The 19,532-nt window shown below is 44.8% G+C and overlaps 2 protein-coding genes across 3 annotated transcripts in view; one reads left to right on the top strand and one right to left on the bottom strand.

The window, feature by feature from the left end:
• Window positions 1-3,997, top strand: part of SLC31A1 (solute carrier family 31 member 1) — a 34,430-nt gene extending 30,433 nt beyond the window's left edge. The window contains exon 5 of the mRNA XM_084752052.1: window positions 753-3,997. Coding sequence (XP_084608178.1) covers window positions 753-954 — 202 coding nt within the window. The 3' untranslated portion in view covers window positions 955-3,997. The remainder of the gene's footprint in view (window positions 1-752) is intronic.
• A 1,181-nt stretch (window positions 3,998-5,178) lies between these two features.
• CDC26 (cell division cycle 26) lies at window positions 5,179-19,508 on the bottom strand. 2 transcript variants are annotated; one of them, XM_084752828.1, is made up of 4 exons: window positions 19,364-19,508; window positions 16,660-16,769; window positions 15,236-15,356; window positions 5,179-7,667 (listed from the first exon to the last, which is right to left on the bottom strand). In XM_084752828.1, exons 3-4 carry the CDS (start codon window positions 15,314-15,316, stop codon window positions 7,491-7,493), a joined length of 258 nt encoding a protein of 85 aa, XP_084608954.1. In that variant the 5' UTR covers window positions 15,317-15,356; window positions 16,660-16,769; window positions 19,364-19,508; the 3' UTR covers window positions 5,179-7,490. The 2 variants fall into 2 exon arrangements, with proteins under 2 accessions (XP_084608954.1, XP_084608953.1); XM_084752827.1 differs by having other exon boundaries at window positions 15,236-15,419; window positions 19,364-19,507.
• Between the last annotated feature and the right edge of the window lie 24 nt (window positions 19,509-19,532).

Raw genomic sequence — 19,532 nt, forward strand, 5'->3', positions numbered from 1 at the left:
CCTTATCTACAAAGTTGAGTCTAGGACAGCCAAGGCTACACAGAGAAACCCTGTCTTGGGGTAGGGGAGGGAGTTAAATCTAACAAACTGCTATACCAAACAAGGTCAACAAGGTCAGTGCATGCAGGAAACCTAGAATCCCTGATCAGATCTAGCCAGTGGACAGGGCATTCTCCGCGGTTGTGGGGAAAGTGAGGACTGACTCGGACATAAACTCTGGTGCCCCCTATTTGACCACTTCTCCTTGGTTGGGAGGCCTGGTGGCATCCAGAAGGGGAAGCAGGCTACCCAGATGAGACCTGATAGGCTATGATTATACGGTAGGGGAGGAGGTCCTCTTCTGACACAGGCCTAGGAGAGGGGAATAGGGCAAAAGAGGGAAGATACAAGTGATGGGATAATAATTGGGATGTAATCTGAATAAATTACTTAAAAAATAATAACAATAATTTTTTTAAGTTAAATCTAGCTAGACATGATGTATGCCTATGATCCCAGCACTTGGAGAAGGCTGAAGGATCAGAATTCAAGGCCATCCTTGGCTGCACAGTAGTTTGAGACCCGCTTGGGCTCATGAGACCCTGCCACAAGAAAAATCAGCAGTTTTATTTTGATGTGTGATACACACATACACTCCTGAGTTTCCAGGATAGCTGTGATGCAGTCCACTTGAGGCAGTGCTAACAGCTACAGCTGTTCTCCTGAGCTGCAGACTCCCAGGTCTGACTTCCCTGTCTCTGTTTACTCCCCAGACAGCAGATGCTGAGCTTCCCCCACCTCCTGCAGACAGTGCTGCACATCATCCAGGTGGTCATCAGCTACTTCCTCATGCTCATCTTCATGACCTACAATGGCTACCTGTGCATTGCGGTAGCAGCAGGGGCGGGGACAGGATACTTTCTCTTCAGCTGGAAGAAGGCAGTGGTAGTGGACATCACAGAGCATTGCCATTAACGTCAGACTCCACATGTGGCCTTATCAATTGCTGTAGGAAGCGTTTGGGACCGGAAGATAGGATCCCATCTCCAGTCATCCCTTCTCTGTCCTGTCTCTTGATAAATACACACCTGCTGAGTAGAGGCCTAGTTGACAGTCTCTGAGTAGTGGTTTTTTCTAGTAAGATGAAATTGACTTTTCTCTTGAGAAGCTGCCTGTGAGATGTCTTCTCCCTCATCACCCTGAGCCTTGTCTAATCCAGGTAGCTTCCTAGTTAATGACTTGGTTGTCTGCTTCTTTTTACTTTTCTGTTTGGGAGGGAGGGTTGCGCATTTTTGTTTTAAAAGGATAATATGTGTATTTGGTGGGTGGGGTTCTGGTTCAGGGATGGAAAGGGATTTTAACTTCAAACAAGATTGATGGCAATTAGGGACTTCTCACCCAACCGGGATGTAAATTTCACACTAGAAAATAAGCTCCAGTCTTAACTCAGTGAGTGGGAAACACGTTGTGCCTTTCTCTAGGTGTGATGTGTTCCAGGGTGATTCTTGTAGTGTGTAGCGAGTGGTCAGGGGCTAATGCAGACAGGCCTAGAGTTCGTGGAGCAGGTATTCTTGCTCACTCACCAACTTGTGTTCCCACTTAACACTTTCACTAGAAAGAAGTTGCCAATCAAAACAAAAACAGGGCAATTATCTTAAGACAATAGAAATAGAGATTGTTAAATAAAACCATTGGTATTTTAATTTGACCTTAGTTTATCCCAACTGAACAAGAGTTTGTGTTTTTATTCCTATTATTGTTTGTGTTTCTTGAAACCAATGACTTCATACTTTCGAGTGCTTCAGAATCGCCTAGAGGACCTGCTAAGACACTACGAGGCGGGCCTCACCCCAGAGCCGCCAAGCCTGGCATTTCTAAGTTCCTAGGTGATATTTCTACTGACAATTCAGAGATTACCCCGAGAGTCTCTGCATTAAACTAGCAAAGTTGCATGGAGAAGGGACAGAGGGTGGGGCTGCCTGGCTAAGGCATGAGCAGCTGACTTGCTGGTTGACAGGTGGTATGTCTTGGGCACACGTCACATCTAAATGCTGCTGGCCGATACTTAATCATTCCACAAACATCTATTCAGCTCCAAATGCGTTTATGTGTACCCACACACAAGCTTGTGTAGGGCTACAGCCAAAGTACACTTATCAATATATATGAAGTGTCTAGTCCCGACGTTTAAAGATTTGAGGTTTTTTGGAAGTCATTTGAAAGCCAAGAGACCTTTGATCTGCAGTTTGAGTCAGCCAATCAAAAGGCTATAAAGACAAAAACCCAGCATTCTGGAAAGACTTGGGGATGGTCTGTTAATAGCCAGATTGGTCTCAGTGTGTGCTATGTAGGTCTCCATCCTCTGCTTGACAACCTTTATTGTTTATGGGGATTTACATAGAGACCAAACCCCCTTTTCCCAATGAAGAATCCCACTGGGTGTTCTGTCAATCTTTAGTCTTTCTATATGCAGGCTTGTTCCCCAACTACCTCTTTAAAGTGATTCTTCCTATGCTGGTCTGTTAAGCTCTGCCCTCTTTGGTGCTAGATCCAGTTGTGCCTCAAAGCAGAAGAAACAAACTGCTATCTTGTTGGCCTAGAATTGCTGCTTTGACATTTGTACTTTCTCTGTGAGTGCCACTTAAATATTGGAGAACAAAGAATGTGTACTTTGGTGGCATTGAACCAAGAGGGGTTTTAAGCTTACTGGATGGAGGCTAAAAATCTAAGAAATCAACTTTAGAGCTTTGCTTTTCTCTTACTTCATCCTGCTGTGCTGGTTTTTAGCACTGCACAGTGAAATGACAGGTACTGACAGAGCCCAACATTAAGGTGCAAATAGCCTGCTGTGGTCTGAGAAGCCAAGGAATAATAAAACCCAGGGGAATACAGAAACCATTTAATGGTGACCCTGGTGCTCTCTAGCTATCTCCAGGTGAGCTGCTATAAAACACCTTCCAGGGGCCAAGATGCAGCTCAGATGTAGATCACTTACCTAACATATGCCAGGCCCTGTGTTTAACCCTAAAAGTAAAGCATAAACTATCTGAAACAAGACCTTAATCGTTAAGGCGAGAAGAACCAAGGCGCTAAAAATAAAGCATAAACTATCAGAAATGGGACCTTATCGTTGAGGTGAGAACCAAGGCCAGTTAGGACACGGTGCTATGAATCTGAAACCAAGAGAAACCTCACTTTGACATGGTTCTTCAGCGTAGCTTCAGGTCAGACATAGTCTACTGCAAAACCTAGGCTGGATATCCCTGACCTAGCTTGCTAGAGAATGTGGTTAGTGCAGACCAGAGGTCAGCTTAAATCCCACCCTCCTGAACTTTAATGCCAGCCTTTACGTTTATCTAAATGTCTCCTTCTGTGGGAAGACTACATCTGAATTTCTTTAGCTCCTCCTTACTTTTCCCTTTCTGCCTTTTATTCCAGGTAGCTTAGTATTTAAAATCCCTCTCAGCTTCCTGATGCATAAGGCACTGCTGTTGTTATAATTATCTAATTAGAAGTTGGTATTTACAAACCAGGTAGAGGTCTTAACTTTGCTTCAAGAAGCAATTGCTCCACTATACAGCTGGGTAAAGGATTGTCTTCCCTAGAGCTACAGATCCCAGGTACTCACTCCAGTCCAGGATGGAGGAACACTCAACGCCCCATTGCCCACATATGGAACCTCCTCACATCAATCAAAAAGTTTCTTTACTACTCCTATGGTAGGCTTGTCTGTCTCAAACTCCCTTTCAGGCCATGGGCTTGGGTTCCATATTAGAATCAGGAAAGTGCAGCAGGGATTACATCATGTCATTTAATCTTGAGCCTACCCTTTCCAGCCACTTCAGAAGATGCACCTAAATGACAAGTCTGCATTTGATGTAATGCCTTAATCACTGGGTCTACATTCATGTTGACTGTTTCAGAGACTGTAAGCTCCCGGAGAGCAGGGTTGCTGCAATGGGAATGTTCTCACTGTTGTGTGAAAGAGAAAAATAAATACCTTGATTTTGTGATTCTATGCATGTCTCTCTACACAAAGTAGTGCCCAAATAAGCTGGTCTCTTTGCAGTCTCTGGAGATTGGCCATTAGCATCAGTTCTAGGATGTCAGTCCCTTAGATGGCATGGCCTTGTTCCCATCTCACCCCTTAAAAAGCTCAGCTAGTGCCTGCTAGATCATCATGACCTTGTGCACAGGACATAGGGTCTTCATGAAGCTGCAAGTTTTCAGTATAGGAAAGATTCTTGAGTTCAAAAGCTAACTTTTGCCTCCTTCCATTGATAATTCACAATCCCTGTATTCATGCCACTAGGCAGAAGCACTGGGCTTCCAGAAGTTCACTGCTAGACTTTGCCTATGGCTGTAGTAGTGGCAAACTGTTGCTGGAATTAGTCTTGCTACTGTCCCCATAGGGCATCAGCATTCACCACTCCTGCAATCTTTCAGTATGCTGTAAGAAACATGGCCTTTGGGGACAGTGGACTCAAACCTGACTTAGGAACAGCTATTCTAACCAGACCTAAGTGTAGACTCAATTTTTTAAACCAAAATATTTTATTAACAACTTAGTGACTGAGCCTACGTCAATTATAACCTGATTAACCAAAACAGTAGGAAATGAGGATTAATGGACACAATAACAAAACCTTAAGGATATCAGTTCCGAGGAATGATTCTCCGGTTGGAGCCGTAGGATTTCTTCCACTGGAACTTGGGGTAACTAGACCCCAGATCCTCAGCAGGAGCCGGAGCTCTGAAGCCTTCCCTCAAGCGGTTTTCTCTAAGAGCGTCTTGAAGGGCAGTGAAGAACAGCCAAATCTATCCCAAGTCTCCAATCCGCGCCACCGCCAGTTCTGGGCTCATTTATGTATCTCCTCCCAGAGTCTGTTCACGGGATCTTTTCAGCTGGCAGCAATTAGGCTCCTGCACGAGGTGGCTGCTCTTCTAGAGAATTAACATCACCTGTTCTCTCAAGAGACCGTTCCGATCCCACACTTGGGATCCTAAAGAACAGGTTTCTCTCCTTCACCTAAGCCTTCGGTTTCTTGTTTATAAAAAGGCAGTTGATGATAGTTAAGTGTTGTGACACGTGCCTGTCATTCCAGTATTTGGCAGGTTGAGACAGGAGGATCATGAGAAAAGACCTGGACTACCTAATGACAGGTCTTCAGTTTGGGGGCTCAAGGGAACAAAGGCAGATTTTACTTCTGGGAAAGAAGTTTATTAAGAGTTATTAATACCATAAAAATACAGGCAGCAGCATGACAGGGTCTGAGAGTTCAGGCCCCAGCACCAGTCAGTCTATCTCTGATTCTCTGTGGCAGGGAGAAGGAAATGTGCCACTCGGGATATAGGAGAAGTGATGAGGGGCACACGCAGGTGGCACCTGTGCCCCACCAGAAGCCCTCTGTTGTCCTGGAGTCTAGCAACCTGGTCTATAACTCTGAGGAAACAAAATGGAATCCCAGCACCTGGGTTTGTGCTTATAGATGCTCCACAACATGTCTGTCTCTCCCTGTAGTGGCAGAGAGCTCAGAACCAGCTATGAAGATGGAGATAACAAGGGCTGCATAGTGAGCAATGTCTGGCCTGGGATTCTAATACAGTGAGAGGCACTGTTGCCAAAGCAAATGGCTATGGGTATAGCCCAGTGGTTGGGTGCTTACCTAGTGTGCCTTTCTAAGCTCTGGGTTCAATCCCTGGCATGCCTAGCATGTGCACACACGTACATACACATAAAGGAATACTAGACTTATTTAAGAGCAATACAGATAAGGCACCCGACACCAGACAGGCATCCGAGCCATATTACATTTTTACTCTCTGCTGATTATATTATCCCTGAAGGCTTCAAGAAAATGAAAGGTCACTCACTCTTCTGAGTAAGGCCAATGTCTTTACAAGCACCTGATTAACCTCCTGGCTGTTGGTAATCCAGAAATGAACAGATCCTGAGGGACACAGAATTGACATAAATAACACAGATGTACCCAAAAAAATAATCAGCAATTCCAGTAAGTCCTGGTCTGCTGATGAATAATCATCTCATTCTGTTAATAAGACAGCATGGAAATTCTTGGAAACCTAAAAATAGAAAATTTTCTCTCCCCCACGCACTGCTTTCTTAAAGACTCAGCCAAGAACACTGAAAGCAACGTAGTTAAGACCATTTAGAAACATGGGCTTGGTTAAGCAGACTGCGTTCAAATCTCCTACCACTTCATGGCTGAGCTCTTGCTCACTTCTACAAACTCAGGATGGTGTGCCCTCGGGAATTACGGGGAGTCTGCAGGAATCACTCAGCACAGCCTTACACAGCCCCCTGCATGTCAGCTATTAGTACAAAAGGCAAGACATGAGCACAGCTGTAGGAAGTCCTGCTGGGGAGCTGCGTGGAGCACGGAAGCAGGCGGCTTTCCTCGCCTTTGCCCTTCTGTAAGGCTCTCCAGGCGGCAGTAACACGAGTCTCCTATCTACAGCCTGTGTTTTGGGGGTTTTATTGTTTTCTAACACAGTAAGATAACAGGACTTAGGAGTCATTAATAAAACTGGAATAAAGGTTTTGTAGAAAAGCTTGGAGCAGGAAGAGGAAGCTACGCATCCCCCCCCCCATCTCCACCTTCCCGTACACAGCACTCACGAACTATCCAAAAACCCGGGTAGAACCCAGCTAAGGAGTCTCTGAAACTTGATTCCAGATGTCCTGGCTTCCACAGCTGGTGGATCTGTCCCTGGATTTTATGTTAAAAATGGGGCATGTGCAAAAGTATCCAGAGTGGCTCTCGGCTGGGTTCCTGCTGCACAGAGTTCTTAGACAGTCCCAAGCGAGGAAGAGAATGAATGCCTCCTGCTCAGCTGCTCCCATCTCCCTCGCTGCTGACGCCTTCCTGTAAGTGGATTTGACTCTTGACAGTCTCCACGAGGGCAGGGGTCTTCGTCTTGGTTTGGCTTGGTTTTTTGACATTTTGAGAGAGGGTTTCCCCTCTAGCCTCCCAACTCATGAGACTCCACCTTAGCCTCCCAAGAGGTGGATTACAACTGACAGCACTGCCATTTGGGATCTCTGTTGCTCGAAGCATGGTCAGCAGCCGCCAAATACTGAATGAGCGAGGTAAGTGAAAGTCCAAGGGATCAACGCAAATGTTCTAGGTCTGGGGTTTCTGGTAAAGACAAGGAGAATGATGTCACTCTGGTAGCTGTTATCTGTCAACGCTGGGGGTTAGCAGGGCTACTGCCTTAAAGATGTCTCACATTTTTCCAAAAATATATTGGTTTTTAAAAACAAAAATCAGGTATGCTTCCCACAGCCCAATTTTCCAGGAACAAGCCAGAATTTGGCTTCCAGCTTATCAGAAAGGTTGAACAGCAATCATTTCACGAAGAAGTTATTTCTCCCTTCAGGAGACAGAAAATACTCTGCTAGGTGTACACACGTAATTCTCTAAATCTGGATGTTTTTCTACCATCATTGTATTCCATCCCAGTGGTCTGGCATGCGAGAGAATCCATCTCTAAAATTCAAAGTTTCCAAACTGAGATGTGCGATTGTTGGGCTTGAGCTGGGGTTTATAACCAATTCGATCATTGATCATTTGTTCCCGGCTCTTGGGGTCACTATTGAGCCCCGCGGCTCCTTCTCCATCACTGGTTCCCACAGCCTCCACATCTTCCTTCTGTTTCTTACGGGTCTGAAAATATTTTTAAAAAAAAATATTTAGCACAACATTCTTTCAACTAGCGAATGTTTAGTATACCAGGTATACTAGGTACTGGGAAAGGGACAGGGTTAGGAGCTAATAAAAAGTAAGCTGATATCTCAAGTTTAGGATAGTTACAAGAAGGATACAAACGTGCAACCTTAGATGTAACCCTACGTTCCAGGATGTCACAGTCTAGAAGGCGGACGGGCATGCCGACTTGTGATTATAGCATAGAAGGGTTACAATGGGGGAAGCCCACAAAGCCAAGGAGACGCACAAAAGGGGTGAGGAATTTAGAGTACAGTATGAAGGCCCGGCAGCAACCTGCGATTGGAGATAGCGGACACAGGGCAACAAAAGGTGTTTCAGCAAAGTATTACTAATGAGAACGGGGAAATGACTAGTAGTCACCAAAAACCTACAGCCTGAATGACTGGCTCTGCGTAACTATGGTAACATGAGAGATTTTGCTAACTTGTCAGTAGGTCTTTTGGATTTTAAAATTTGTAAATTATCTATTGGTGATTTTAGGAACTGAATCCAAGGTCTCATGAGTGGTAGGCAAACAACCTACCACCAAACTATCCCAGCCCATTTGGTTTTTGGATTTCTTTTGATTTTTAAATTTTTCCTTTTATTCTTGATACTACTAGTACAACTCACCAAGTAATAAATCAAATGCAGTGAAAAGAAAATCTATAGCCAGGAGGTAGTGGCCCACGCCTTTAATCCCAGCAGTTGGGAGGCAGAGGCAGATGGGTCTCTGTGAGTTAGAGGCCAGCCTAGTCTACAGATTAAGTTCCAGGATACCCAGGGCTACACAGAGAAACCCTGCCTCAAAAAAAAGAAAAAGAAAAAAAAAGGAAAAAGAAAAGAAAGAAATCTACAGCAGTAGAGGGCCTAGATGACAATCCAGGTAACACTACATTGCTTCAACAGTTGCCACACTTGTTGCAACTAGTGGCTGAGGACCTCGTAAGCAAGAACGGTTTCCTGCTTGTGCTAGAGAAACCTTCCGGTTATGGGTGTCACTCCCTCTGTGACTGATTTCCTAGAGTTTCTTTAAGGGATTTGGCTGGACTGTCCCTAAGTAACCTATAGCTCTCCTGACAACTCTCTTCCCTAAGAATGGAAGCCCCTTCTTTGCTGTGTTTAGAACTCTGCTACTTGCCGACTGTGATGCCAGGGAGGCAGAGGCAGGCAGACCTCTGTGTTGGAGGCCAGCCTGGTCTACAGAGTAAGTTCCAAGACAGCCAGAGCTACACAGAGAAACCTTGTCTGAAAACCCCACACAAAACAGAAGTTGGCTACTGGCCTAGTAAAAGTTCAAGGCCTACCTGGGCTACATGGTGAAACCTTACCTCAAGAACAACAGACTCAGGCTGCCTCTCCACCACACCTGCCTGAGTTCCCTTCACTAAAACCGCTTAGCTAGTGGCTCTATAATTTGACTGACCTCCAAAGCCATGATAGTTCTCACCACCACTGTAACCACACCATTTGCAAATGCCCTCCATTGTAGCCACCATATATTCAACCACTACCATATCTACCTTAGGGTACCCATCCTGATCCTGTTTGTAAATCCATGCAGCCACCACAGCCTGCTCTGTAACAACCTCTGCTGCCGCCGCCTCTGACACTACAGCCTTCTACCAAAGTTGCCACCATGACCAAAGTTACTTCCAGCACTTGCAAAGTTTCCTTCACAACCTAGAGAAGTCACCAGATCCACCTCCATGGCCTCCTTGTTATCCAGTGGGGTGCATCTATTCAAAAAGGACCTTTTCCATGTCAAAATGATGCCAATGAATAATTTTTTTTCTGAATCGAATGTAGAATAACTGGTACAATTTACAAATCCTTTCTCTTCCACTGTTTCACAACTACTTTCAACCCTGCTGTACAGTTCAAAACAGTCTCTTAAAGTATATGCATCTGAATATTTTTTACTATCACCAACAAAAATCTTCCCCACTGTTGAAGTGCACAAGGCATACAGGATCCTCTCCACAAAGGGCTCTGTGGTTCCACTCCATGCCTATCAGCTTTGCATGAGTAAGCAAATGCTGATATCGGAACAAGACCATGATCCATGAACATTTTCTTTGGGGCTTTCTAGAGACCAGACTATTTGTGAGTGTACTGCACTTCTCCTATACGCTCTCATCTGTACCTTCAAAGTTCAGGCCAATGAGGTTCCACCCATCATGGCTTGCTTTCTCTGATTCACAACCCTTATTCCTCCTGTGGTGGCTACAATGAAGAGACCAGACTGATTTTATGGCCATTTGGAGACTGGACTCAACCTTTCCAGTCCAAGCTGCATGTGGAATACAGAGGAGGAATTAGGCTTCCTTCTTTCACAAAAGAGGTTTGGTTCTAAGTTACAAGTGGCCCCAGAATTCCCACAGCCACCACTGCCTGACTATAAAGATGGTATTAGATGACAATAACTTTCTAAAAACAGTAGATGCTTTATCTGTAGTTCTTTACTGGGAGCACAGCTTAGCTGCTCTGATCACTGAAATAATGTTAGTAATTCCATACCACCTACTGATGAAGTGTGACGCCCCCACCCCCCAAATCCCAGCATCAGTGTATTTTAGTCAATGCAATAAGGCTGGGCCTAGGATCCTTTCTCTGACGTGCTTGGGGCCTGAAGTATTTGGGGCTCAATTTTTTCCCAATTTTGGAACATTATGCATTGGTTACAAAGCTCAAGCATCCCTAAGCCAAAATCCAGTATCTAAAATGCACTCAAATATGACATTTCCCATGGTTACCTTTAAATAACAAATGTAATAGGGAACTTGGCCAGTAAGGTGGCCGCCCAAGCATGACAATCAGAGTTCAATCCCCAGATCCCATGAGTTTTAAAAAACAAACAAAACAAAACCAGACATGGTGGTAGAGAGCTGTAATGCCAGCACCTGCTAACAGCAATCTAGGAAGATGGCCTAGAAGCTGTGGGCAAGCTAGCCTGCAGTCCACAACAGAAACAGGAAGAGACCCTGCTGAACAAGGCAGAAGGAGAGAACCAACTCCAGAACATTGTCCTCTGACCTCCACACATGCATCATGGAACATAAACACCCTCACTTACCCATTACCACATACACAACAATAAATAAAATTATGTGCATGTATGTACTGAACTTCCTGTTACTCTCTAGTTAGTCAACACTACAAAGAAGTGACATTAAGAAGTGCACCCTAAAAATCTTTATGAAAACTTCTAAGAAGCAAGGGAATCTCTGAAAATACTCACCTGGAATAAAACCATTTTAAAAGTTTCATGCTAAGAGTGGTGGCACGCCTGTAATTCTAGCACTCAAGGAGGCAGGTGGATCTCTGCAAGTTCAAGGCCAGCCTGGTCTACAAAGAGTCCAGGACAGCTAAGGCTACACAGAGAGACTGTCAGGGGAAAAAAAGCTTCATGCCATGAACAACTACCACCTGTTCCAGGATCTACAGTTATGGAGGCGGAAACAAACTTTAGTAAAAATGAAATCCAAGAAGTGGAAATGGGAAGATGACTCAACAGTTAAGAAAGAGCACTGGCTGCTCTTGTGAAGGCCCCACATTCAGTTCCCAGCATCCACATGGCTGCTCACAACCTTCTGTAACTCCGGTTCCAGGGGTTCTGACGCCCTCTTCTGGCCTCCCATGGATACCGCATACATATGGCACAGACACTTACATGCAGTCAAAACGTTCATAAAGGTTTTATTTGGTTGGTTTTGTTTTAAAGAAAGACCAGAACCAGACATAGGAGTGCACAATTATAATATTAGTACTTGAGAGGCTGGGGCAGAAATTGGAAAGCCGGAGCTACATATTTAAGACAGGGAGGGAGGGAGGGCCAGAGAAAGAGCCACTTTTTCTTTTCACTGTAATTCATTGCAAGATTCTCCCTCCTGCCTAAGCTGCTTACAAGGACACCAAACCTACTACCTTTGGTGGAAAGGCCAACTCAACAATGAGCTGACTCTGCAGAGTCAAAGTCCAATATGCCAGCATTTTATGACTAATTACAACTAAAGTTTAAACCATACTTGAAATTCATCCTTCCGGGCCTGATGATGCACGCCTAGAATCCAGCACCCAAGAATCTGAAGCAGAAGATCACAGTGTGTTCCAGACCACACCGGCCTACAGTGAGACCCTACCTCAAAAAATAAAGAAGCAAAGCCTCACCCTTAGTAATATACTACAAATACGAGGGTTTCTTTTTTAATACTCTTTTTTTCCCCCCAAGATTTATTTACTTCATGTATACGAATGCTCTATCTGCATGTACACCTGCAGGCCAGGAGAGGGCATCCAATCACATTATAGATGGTTGTGAACCACCATGTGGTTGCTGGGAATTGAACTCAGGACCTCTTGGAGAGCAGTCAGTGCTCTTAACCGCTGAGCCATCTCTCCAGCCCCCACTCCCATACAAGTTCTTAAAAAAACAAAAAATTGTGGACTGGAAAAACTACTTAGTGAATAAAGGCACTTGCCGCCAAGCCTTAGAGTTTGAATTCAATGCCAGGAATAATGAACATGGTGAAAGGAGAGAAATTAATTCCTGTATGTTGTGGTGTCTCTGCCTCTCTACCTGCCCCCCTCTCATGCACACACACACAAAACAAAACATCTGGTGATACTTTGGGAACACTAAAGCTGTTGAGCTGAAGAAAGAGAAAGAGAGAGAGAGAGAGAGAGAGAGAGAGAGAGAGAGAGAGACCTACATTACCAGTCTTCATCTCTTCATATGAACACTGCAAAGCCAATCACACTCTGGTGCCGGCATGTAAGATGTAAAGCCCCTGCCATAAAAGTACCTCCTGGAGCAGCAAACACACACAGGCTTGTAGAGAGCCCTCTGGGAAGAGCCCAGAGCTTAACAGACCAATCCAGCCTTCAGGGAGCACCTATAGGAAGTCAGCATAGGGTGGTAAGTGACTTAACCCAGCTAGGGGCTGGAAGGGGCCAAGTCAAGATGGGGAGGGGAGCCTGATGAAGGGATAGAGCCCATCAGGCAAAGAGAACAGCATACATAGTGCTGAGATTGAAGAGACTTGACAGATAAAGTGGAAAGATGAGCAAGGACCCACTCACAAAGGACCTCATGTATCATGCTTAGGAATCTGGACTTCATCCTGAAGGCTTGGAATCTGGACTTCATCCTGAAGGCTTGGAATCTGGACTTCATCCTGAAGGTGTGGAAGAACTCTTTTCTTTCTTTGTTTCTTTCCTTCTTTCAACACAGTTTATGTAACAGTTCCTGGCTGTCCTAGAACTAGCTCTGTAGATCAGGCTGGCCTTGAACTCACAGAGATCTACCTACCTCTGCCTCCAAAAATGTTATTCTTATTAATGGATATCTAATATATGGCAAAGCCAGATTTAGGAATATGTACAGCTGCCAGGTGTGATATTGTATCACTCAGGAAGCAGAGGCCAGCCTGGTCTATATAATGGTTCTAGACAGTAGGATCCTGTCTCAAACAAAACAACAACAACAACAACAAAACAACAACAAAGAAATAGCTCTCCACTGCAGGCTAGATTCTATGGTGAAGAAGATGGGGATGATTTCTGAAACCAAAGCTCCTAATATAAAAGACTTTACAATAAACAACCAAATGACTGCAAGGAGCAGGTGAATGTTCAGTCAGAGTATCTGTCTAATACGCACAAGGTGTTCATTGGTCTCTAGCACTGAAGGGCACAGCTGCTCTTGGGCCACTTTGTGGGCTCTTTTTTCTTCCACCCTTGGGGCCAGTTTGCTCTTCACCATCAGGACATCTAATTTCTTCTTGTTTTCTCTTTGCACGTGCTACTAAACAAACTGTGACCAACAGCAACCAACCAACAAGCAGCAGCCCAGCAACTCCCAGGGCCCTAGCATTTATATATCCTCTGAAAAATCCCCAGAATTCCAAATATCACATAATCGCTAGAACTATCGACAACTGGCAAAACCATGCCCCTGCTAGAGCACAAGGCAAATCACAGGCAGGGGCTGTGGACAAGCTGGAGCAGCCCAATATCCCATACCTGGGATTAAAACAAAAACATATTCTTATAATATTTCTGTATTTTTAAAGAAACCAAACTTCTCACTACAGAGGGGAGAGAATAATGGTAACTCTAAGATAAAACAGATGCTAACAGGCTGGGATGTTGCTTAGTTGGTAGAATGTTGGCCTGGCAAGCACAAACCTGAGACTACATAGGTCACAGGCCGAGGAGAACCCAGAGCCAAGTCTGCTAAAGGGATACTGCAATAAGATGACAATGTGTTGCCGTTCCCATAGATCAGTGTCTTGCTCAGCCCCATCAGAGACGTTTCTTCTTGCACTAGATGGGAATTAACACAGAGACCACCAGGACAATGTGTAGAGAGTGGGAGACTAGAGCACTCGGTCCTCAATGGATGTCTTCCTCAAACCCCTCCCATCAAGTCTCAGGGATGTGGAGGAGGAGCCAGAAGGTTGTAAGGACCAGAATGAGGGGAGGACTGCAAGGAAACAGCATCATCCAGACACAACAGGACACACATGAACTCACAGAGACAGACTGCGGCAGCACACACAAGACCTACACAGGTTCAAGTCAGACAGGGTCCCAGCACTGAGGGAAAAGGAGACACATGGTCTCACCCCTAACCAAGCAGCTATCTACAACCGACAGCACTGTCAAAGGGAAAATCAGTTTTATCCAATATCTCCCACATCACTGATGTATCAACCACACTCCTGAGTAGACTCCATGCTCAGGAGTAAGTTGGTCAACACAAAATTAACTCAATGGTACTTTTGTGGACTTTCTGTTTCTTGTTTTGGGAATTTGTTTTGTTTTGATTTTGAGAGAGAGAGAAAAAGAACATAAAGTTGAGTGGGTAAGGAGGTAGGGAGGATCTGGAATTGAGGATGGAGAAACATGATCAAAATATATGAAAAATAAATAAATAAAATAGTACTATTTTAAAAAAGAAAAAAAGAAAAAAGAACTGTAAGCTGGGCATGGTGGCGCATGCCTGTCATCCCAGCACTCAGGCAGGCAGATGGCTGTGAGTTCGAGGCCAGCCTGCTCTACAAGTCCAAGGCTACAGAGAAACCTTGTCTAAAAAACAAAAAAAAAAAAAACCCAAAACTGTAAAAGGATCATTTTCTGTTATTTCAGGCTACCAAGTTCTTTGCTAGGACAGGCACAGGAAATTCATCTTTGTTTTGAGGTGCCTGTGAAGCATCCAAAGAGATTTCAAATAAGCTGCTGGTAGAGTCTGTGGCTCAGAAAGTGATTATTGTCTGAAATGTCCCCTAAGAAGCCAAAGTGAATTCTTTTTTTTTTCTTTTTTTAAGATTTTATTTACTTATTTATGTGTACAATGTTCTGCCTGCATGTGTGCCTGCCCACCAGAAGAGGGCACCAGATCTCATTACAGATGGTCATGAGCCACCATGTGGTTGCTGGGAATTGAACTCAGGACCTGTGGAAGAACAGCCAGTGCTCTTAACTCTGAGCCACCTCTCCAGCCCCACACAGTGAGCTCTTACCTCCAAGTCCTTCCGAATGCTCTCAAACTCTTCAATGTCATCGAGCTTGAGCTCCAGGCGCGTTGGTTTTCGTCGCAGCATATTGAAAGCAACACTAGGACCAGACCCAGTGAGCTGTGGGCTGTTACAAATGGCAAGAGAGGAAAAGCTTCAGGTGCCAAGTCCCAGCTACAAACAGATGAATCTGTGAACACGAACAACAAAATCAATGGGACATTAACTCATTTAGATTTCATGCACAGGCTTCAAAATATTTAGGCATCTGTTTATTGCTAGAGCTAAAGAGATGGCTCTGCAGCTAAGAGCAGACACTGCTCCTGCAGAGGACTCAAGTTCAGTTTCTAGCTTATCATTGCCTGTAACTCCAGTGTCAGGGGAGCAGATGCCTACGCCTCCTTGGACACCTGCACTCATGTACCTACATACACAAAATTAAAAATAAAATAAAGTCTTTCAAAACAAAACCCAGCAAGCTGCCAGCAGAGACTCTAGGCAGCAGAGTTTTTCTTTTTGGTTTTTGTTTTGTTTGGGCCCCCAGACTCAGGACCTAAGACCCTTTCAGGTGTGGGCTCCTAAGCAAGACACCCAACAATCACCTTAACCTTGTGTGCCAATAACCTCCAAAGATATGCACTAGCTAAGGGAAATTAGCTGAGCACGGTGGCATCTGACTACAGTCCCAATCTCTTGGGGTAACTTGAGCCCAGAAGTTGGAGGCCAGTCAGAGAAAGACAGAGATACCCTGTTTCAAAAAAAACAAAAACAGAAAAGAAACACAAGGAAAAAGTTAGGAGTTGGTGAGATGACTGAGCAAGAGCACTTCCTGCCCAGGCCTGTGGCCCTGACTTCAAATCCCTAACACTCACATAAGAAGCCAGCTATAGCCCAGGCAGTGATGGTGCACCCCTTTAATCCCAGCACTTGGGAGGCAGAGAACTCTCTGTGACTTCAAGACAGCCTGGTCTATAGTGCGAGTTTCAGGACAGCCAAGGCTACACAGAGAAACCCTGTCTCAAAATCCAAAAAGAAGCCCAAAAAAGCCAGGCATGGTGTTATGGGGGCTTGTAAGCCTGAGCCATGGAGGAATGGAAGATTTCTGAGTTTGGGAGTTTGCTGGCTATCAGCTTGGCTTCCGACTCAGTGAGATATCCTGTCTCAAGGAGTAAGGCAGAACTCGACAGAACAGCACAGCCAGCAAACATCCTCTAGCGTCAAGGTATATACATATGTGTGCGCGCGCGCACACACACACACACACACACACACACACACACACACACATATGGAAAAGGAGGAATGCATAACTATCCCATCTTCTGATTCTGTAGTGGGGAAAGTGAACATGCCAAAGCTCCACTTGAGACTGTGACCATTTCTGGATGTTGAAACCAGCTGGCTTCAAATCTCATGAAAACTAAACTTACCAGTTGACGGGATTATCCACAGGATCTAAGCAGGTCCGAAAAGGGTGTGTCAGTCATTAATCAGATGCCTCCTGTGCTGAGCTCTAGGAGTTTAAAGTCAACGTTGTAATCTGTGGGGGAAACAGACAACAGACTATGCCAACCTAGTGTAAAAAGCAGACCTGTGTGGAGGGTCCTTCAACAGCACTGCATCAGCGTGTAGCCCAGACTGCGCTGCATGGGAGTGCCTAGGGATCTCAGCCCCCTGTGGGAAAAGATGTCATAGTGAATCTGAAGGGTAGGCAGACAGAGACCAGTAAGGCCACAGAAGTTCAAAATTTCATACAAAGAATGAATGCTTGTGTTAACAAAGCCCATGTTTGTTTTTAGAACAAAACCCTAAGCTGGCAGCACGCCAGAGAGCAGGCCTTGTACCTCACCTGGGCAGCATAGCAGAGCTGGCCCTGACGGTGAGCCTGCCTGAGGACATGGGAACAGGGGAACTGACCCTGTCCCTTGCTGGCTACAAGTACAGATGTGTAAGCAAAAGGATGTACTGTGTGACACACTATAGTTTCCACAATATATTTTTTTTATTCTGTCTTATTTGCTTTCTTTTGGGGAAAGGTTGCAAGGGCAGAGGGCAGATACAAAGGGACAGAGAGATGATCAGGATGCATGATGTGAAATTCACAAAGAACCAATAAAAAGAAAAAAAAAAAAAAACCTAAGCTGAGCTTACTACCTGTTGAAGGTATCATCTTTATATTATCCACAGTATCCAAAATAAACAGACAGTAGGTTTTGGAGTAAACTGAGTCATCCAAATAGAGAAAGTGAAACCTTTTCTTGAGTTCTAGACTCTTTTTTTTTTTCCTTTATAAAGCTGAGTACGGTGGTGTACGCCTGTAATCCCAGCACTAGAGAGGTAGAGGCAGGTGGATCTTTGTGAGTTTGAGGCCAGCCTGATCTACAAAGTGAGTCTAAGACAGCCAAGGCTGCACAGAGAAACCCTATCTTGGAAAAACAAAAGTAATTCATTAATTAATAATAATGTTGCCTTTTAAGATGTTTTATGGTATTTGGTTACTTATTGGGTTTGGTGAGAGCACACAGCCTATGAGCAGAGGTCAGAGAACAACCTTTGAGAGTTCTTTCTTTCTATCACGTGGGCTGTCACACTTCGCACAGGCTCCTTTACTCACTGAACCATCCCACATTCCCGTTCTTCATATTATTTTAATACAGAAGACTTGTGAAGCTTGAGAAATTATTCCCATTTCATAAAGTTGAAATAAACAGTTTAGTTAGCAATATCAGAAGCCAGTTGGTCGTGGCACCCACCATTAATTCTAGCACTCTGGAAGCAGAGCCAGATAGGTCTCTGTGAGTTTGAGGCAAGCCTGGTCTACAGAGTGAGTCCCAGGATAGCCATAGCTACACAGACACACAGACACAGACACAGACACACACACACACACACACACACACACACCAAACAAAGCAAAACAAAACCCACCCTGTTTTGAAAAACTAAAAACAAAACAAAATTTAAAAAAATACAGGATCAGCCTTCTACAAAAGTTACACACAGACCACTAGGATAAAGAGTTAACTGATGCCAGGCGGTGGTGGCGTATGCCTTTAAACCCAGCACTCGGGAGGCAGAGGCAGGTGGATCGCTGTGAATTCAAGGTCTACAAAGCGAGCCTAGAACAGCCAAGGCTACACAGAGAACCCTGTCTCAAAAAAACAAACAACAACAACAACAACAAAAAAGAATTAACAGATAATGATCTAATTGAAAATCCGGCTATAGTGTGTCTTCATATAAATTACTACTGCACGCATCCATCATTAAACAAAAGACTATGCTGTATACGAAACATTTACACATCTCTCAGCAGGCTTACCACAAACGGAAGTGATATATAATTAACACAAAACAATGGCCCATGGCATTTCAAACTGCTTTACTCTAAATCAGATACTACCTTCCACCAGATCCCTAAGTAGAGAAGCCGAAGGAAAAGGAACAAACACTTAAGTTTTCTACAGTGTGCAAACGGAAAGCCTCACCACTAGAGGACAATGCTGAGTATAGGTTAAAAGCGCGGCTCTTCACATTACAAATTCTACTACTCTAAGATTCCCGCAGAATGCTGGATTCCTTTCTTTTCTCACCAGAGGAAGTGATCCTCTAATTGCAGTTGTCGGGGAAGGGGCTTAAGACCGGGCGCGAGTCTGTTCAGCTCAGCAAACATGAATATTTTGGCAGTCCCCACAACTTGCATATAAGAATAAAAACCTTATCTCTGACGGCTTTGCAATCAGTGGAGCGAGAGCTGCTGGTATGCACTTTATCTGGCGCCTCCCTGGACGCTTTATTTCAAAGAACACATACAAGTAGGCTGTAGACAAGTAAACCTACAACAAACTAGGCCGCAGCTCCTCCACCACGCCATTACTTTAGCCTTAGAAGGCTCTGTGAGTTTAATGTCTTCTTGAAGCCCAAATTCACTACGAAGCCACCCAGTTAAGAGGGGCCCCCAGGAGGACTTCCGTCGTGGAACACAGTTCTCTTTCTCAGCTCCAAGGCTGCACTAGTCTAGAGAGAGATTTCAATGGCAACACAGCTCTCGGCTTCGAAATGGCAGAAGGCCTTCCGAAGGAGAGCAGAGACCCTCGGTTCGCTCCAGATTACAGTCGCGATGCATGAACCTACCTCTTTTCAGGCCTCTGCAGCTTCCCAGAACCTCAACTCCCACCACGACGCCATTGCTGCGCGAACCGAACTACACTTCCCAGGCTGCTCCGCGCCTCTTCCCCACACGCCTCGTTTCCCGCGAGTTTGTGTCGGACGTGAAACCACGCCCCTCGACGCCAGCCGACAC

This window comes from Acomys minous (assembly GCF_964271855.1).
Source record: "Acomys minous genome assembly, chromosome: 1".
Taxonomy (NCBI): domain Eukaryota; kingdom Metazoa; phylum Chordata; class Mammalia; order Rodentia; family Muridae; genus Acomys; species Acomys minous.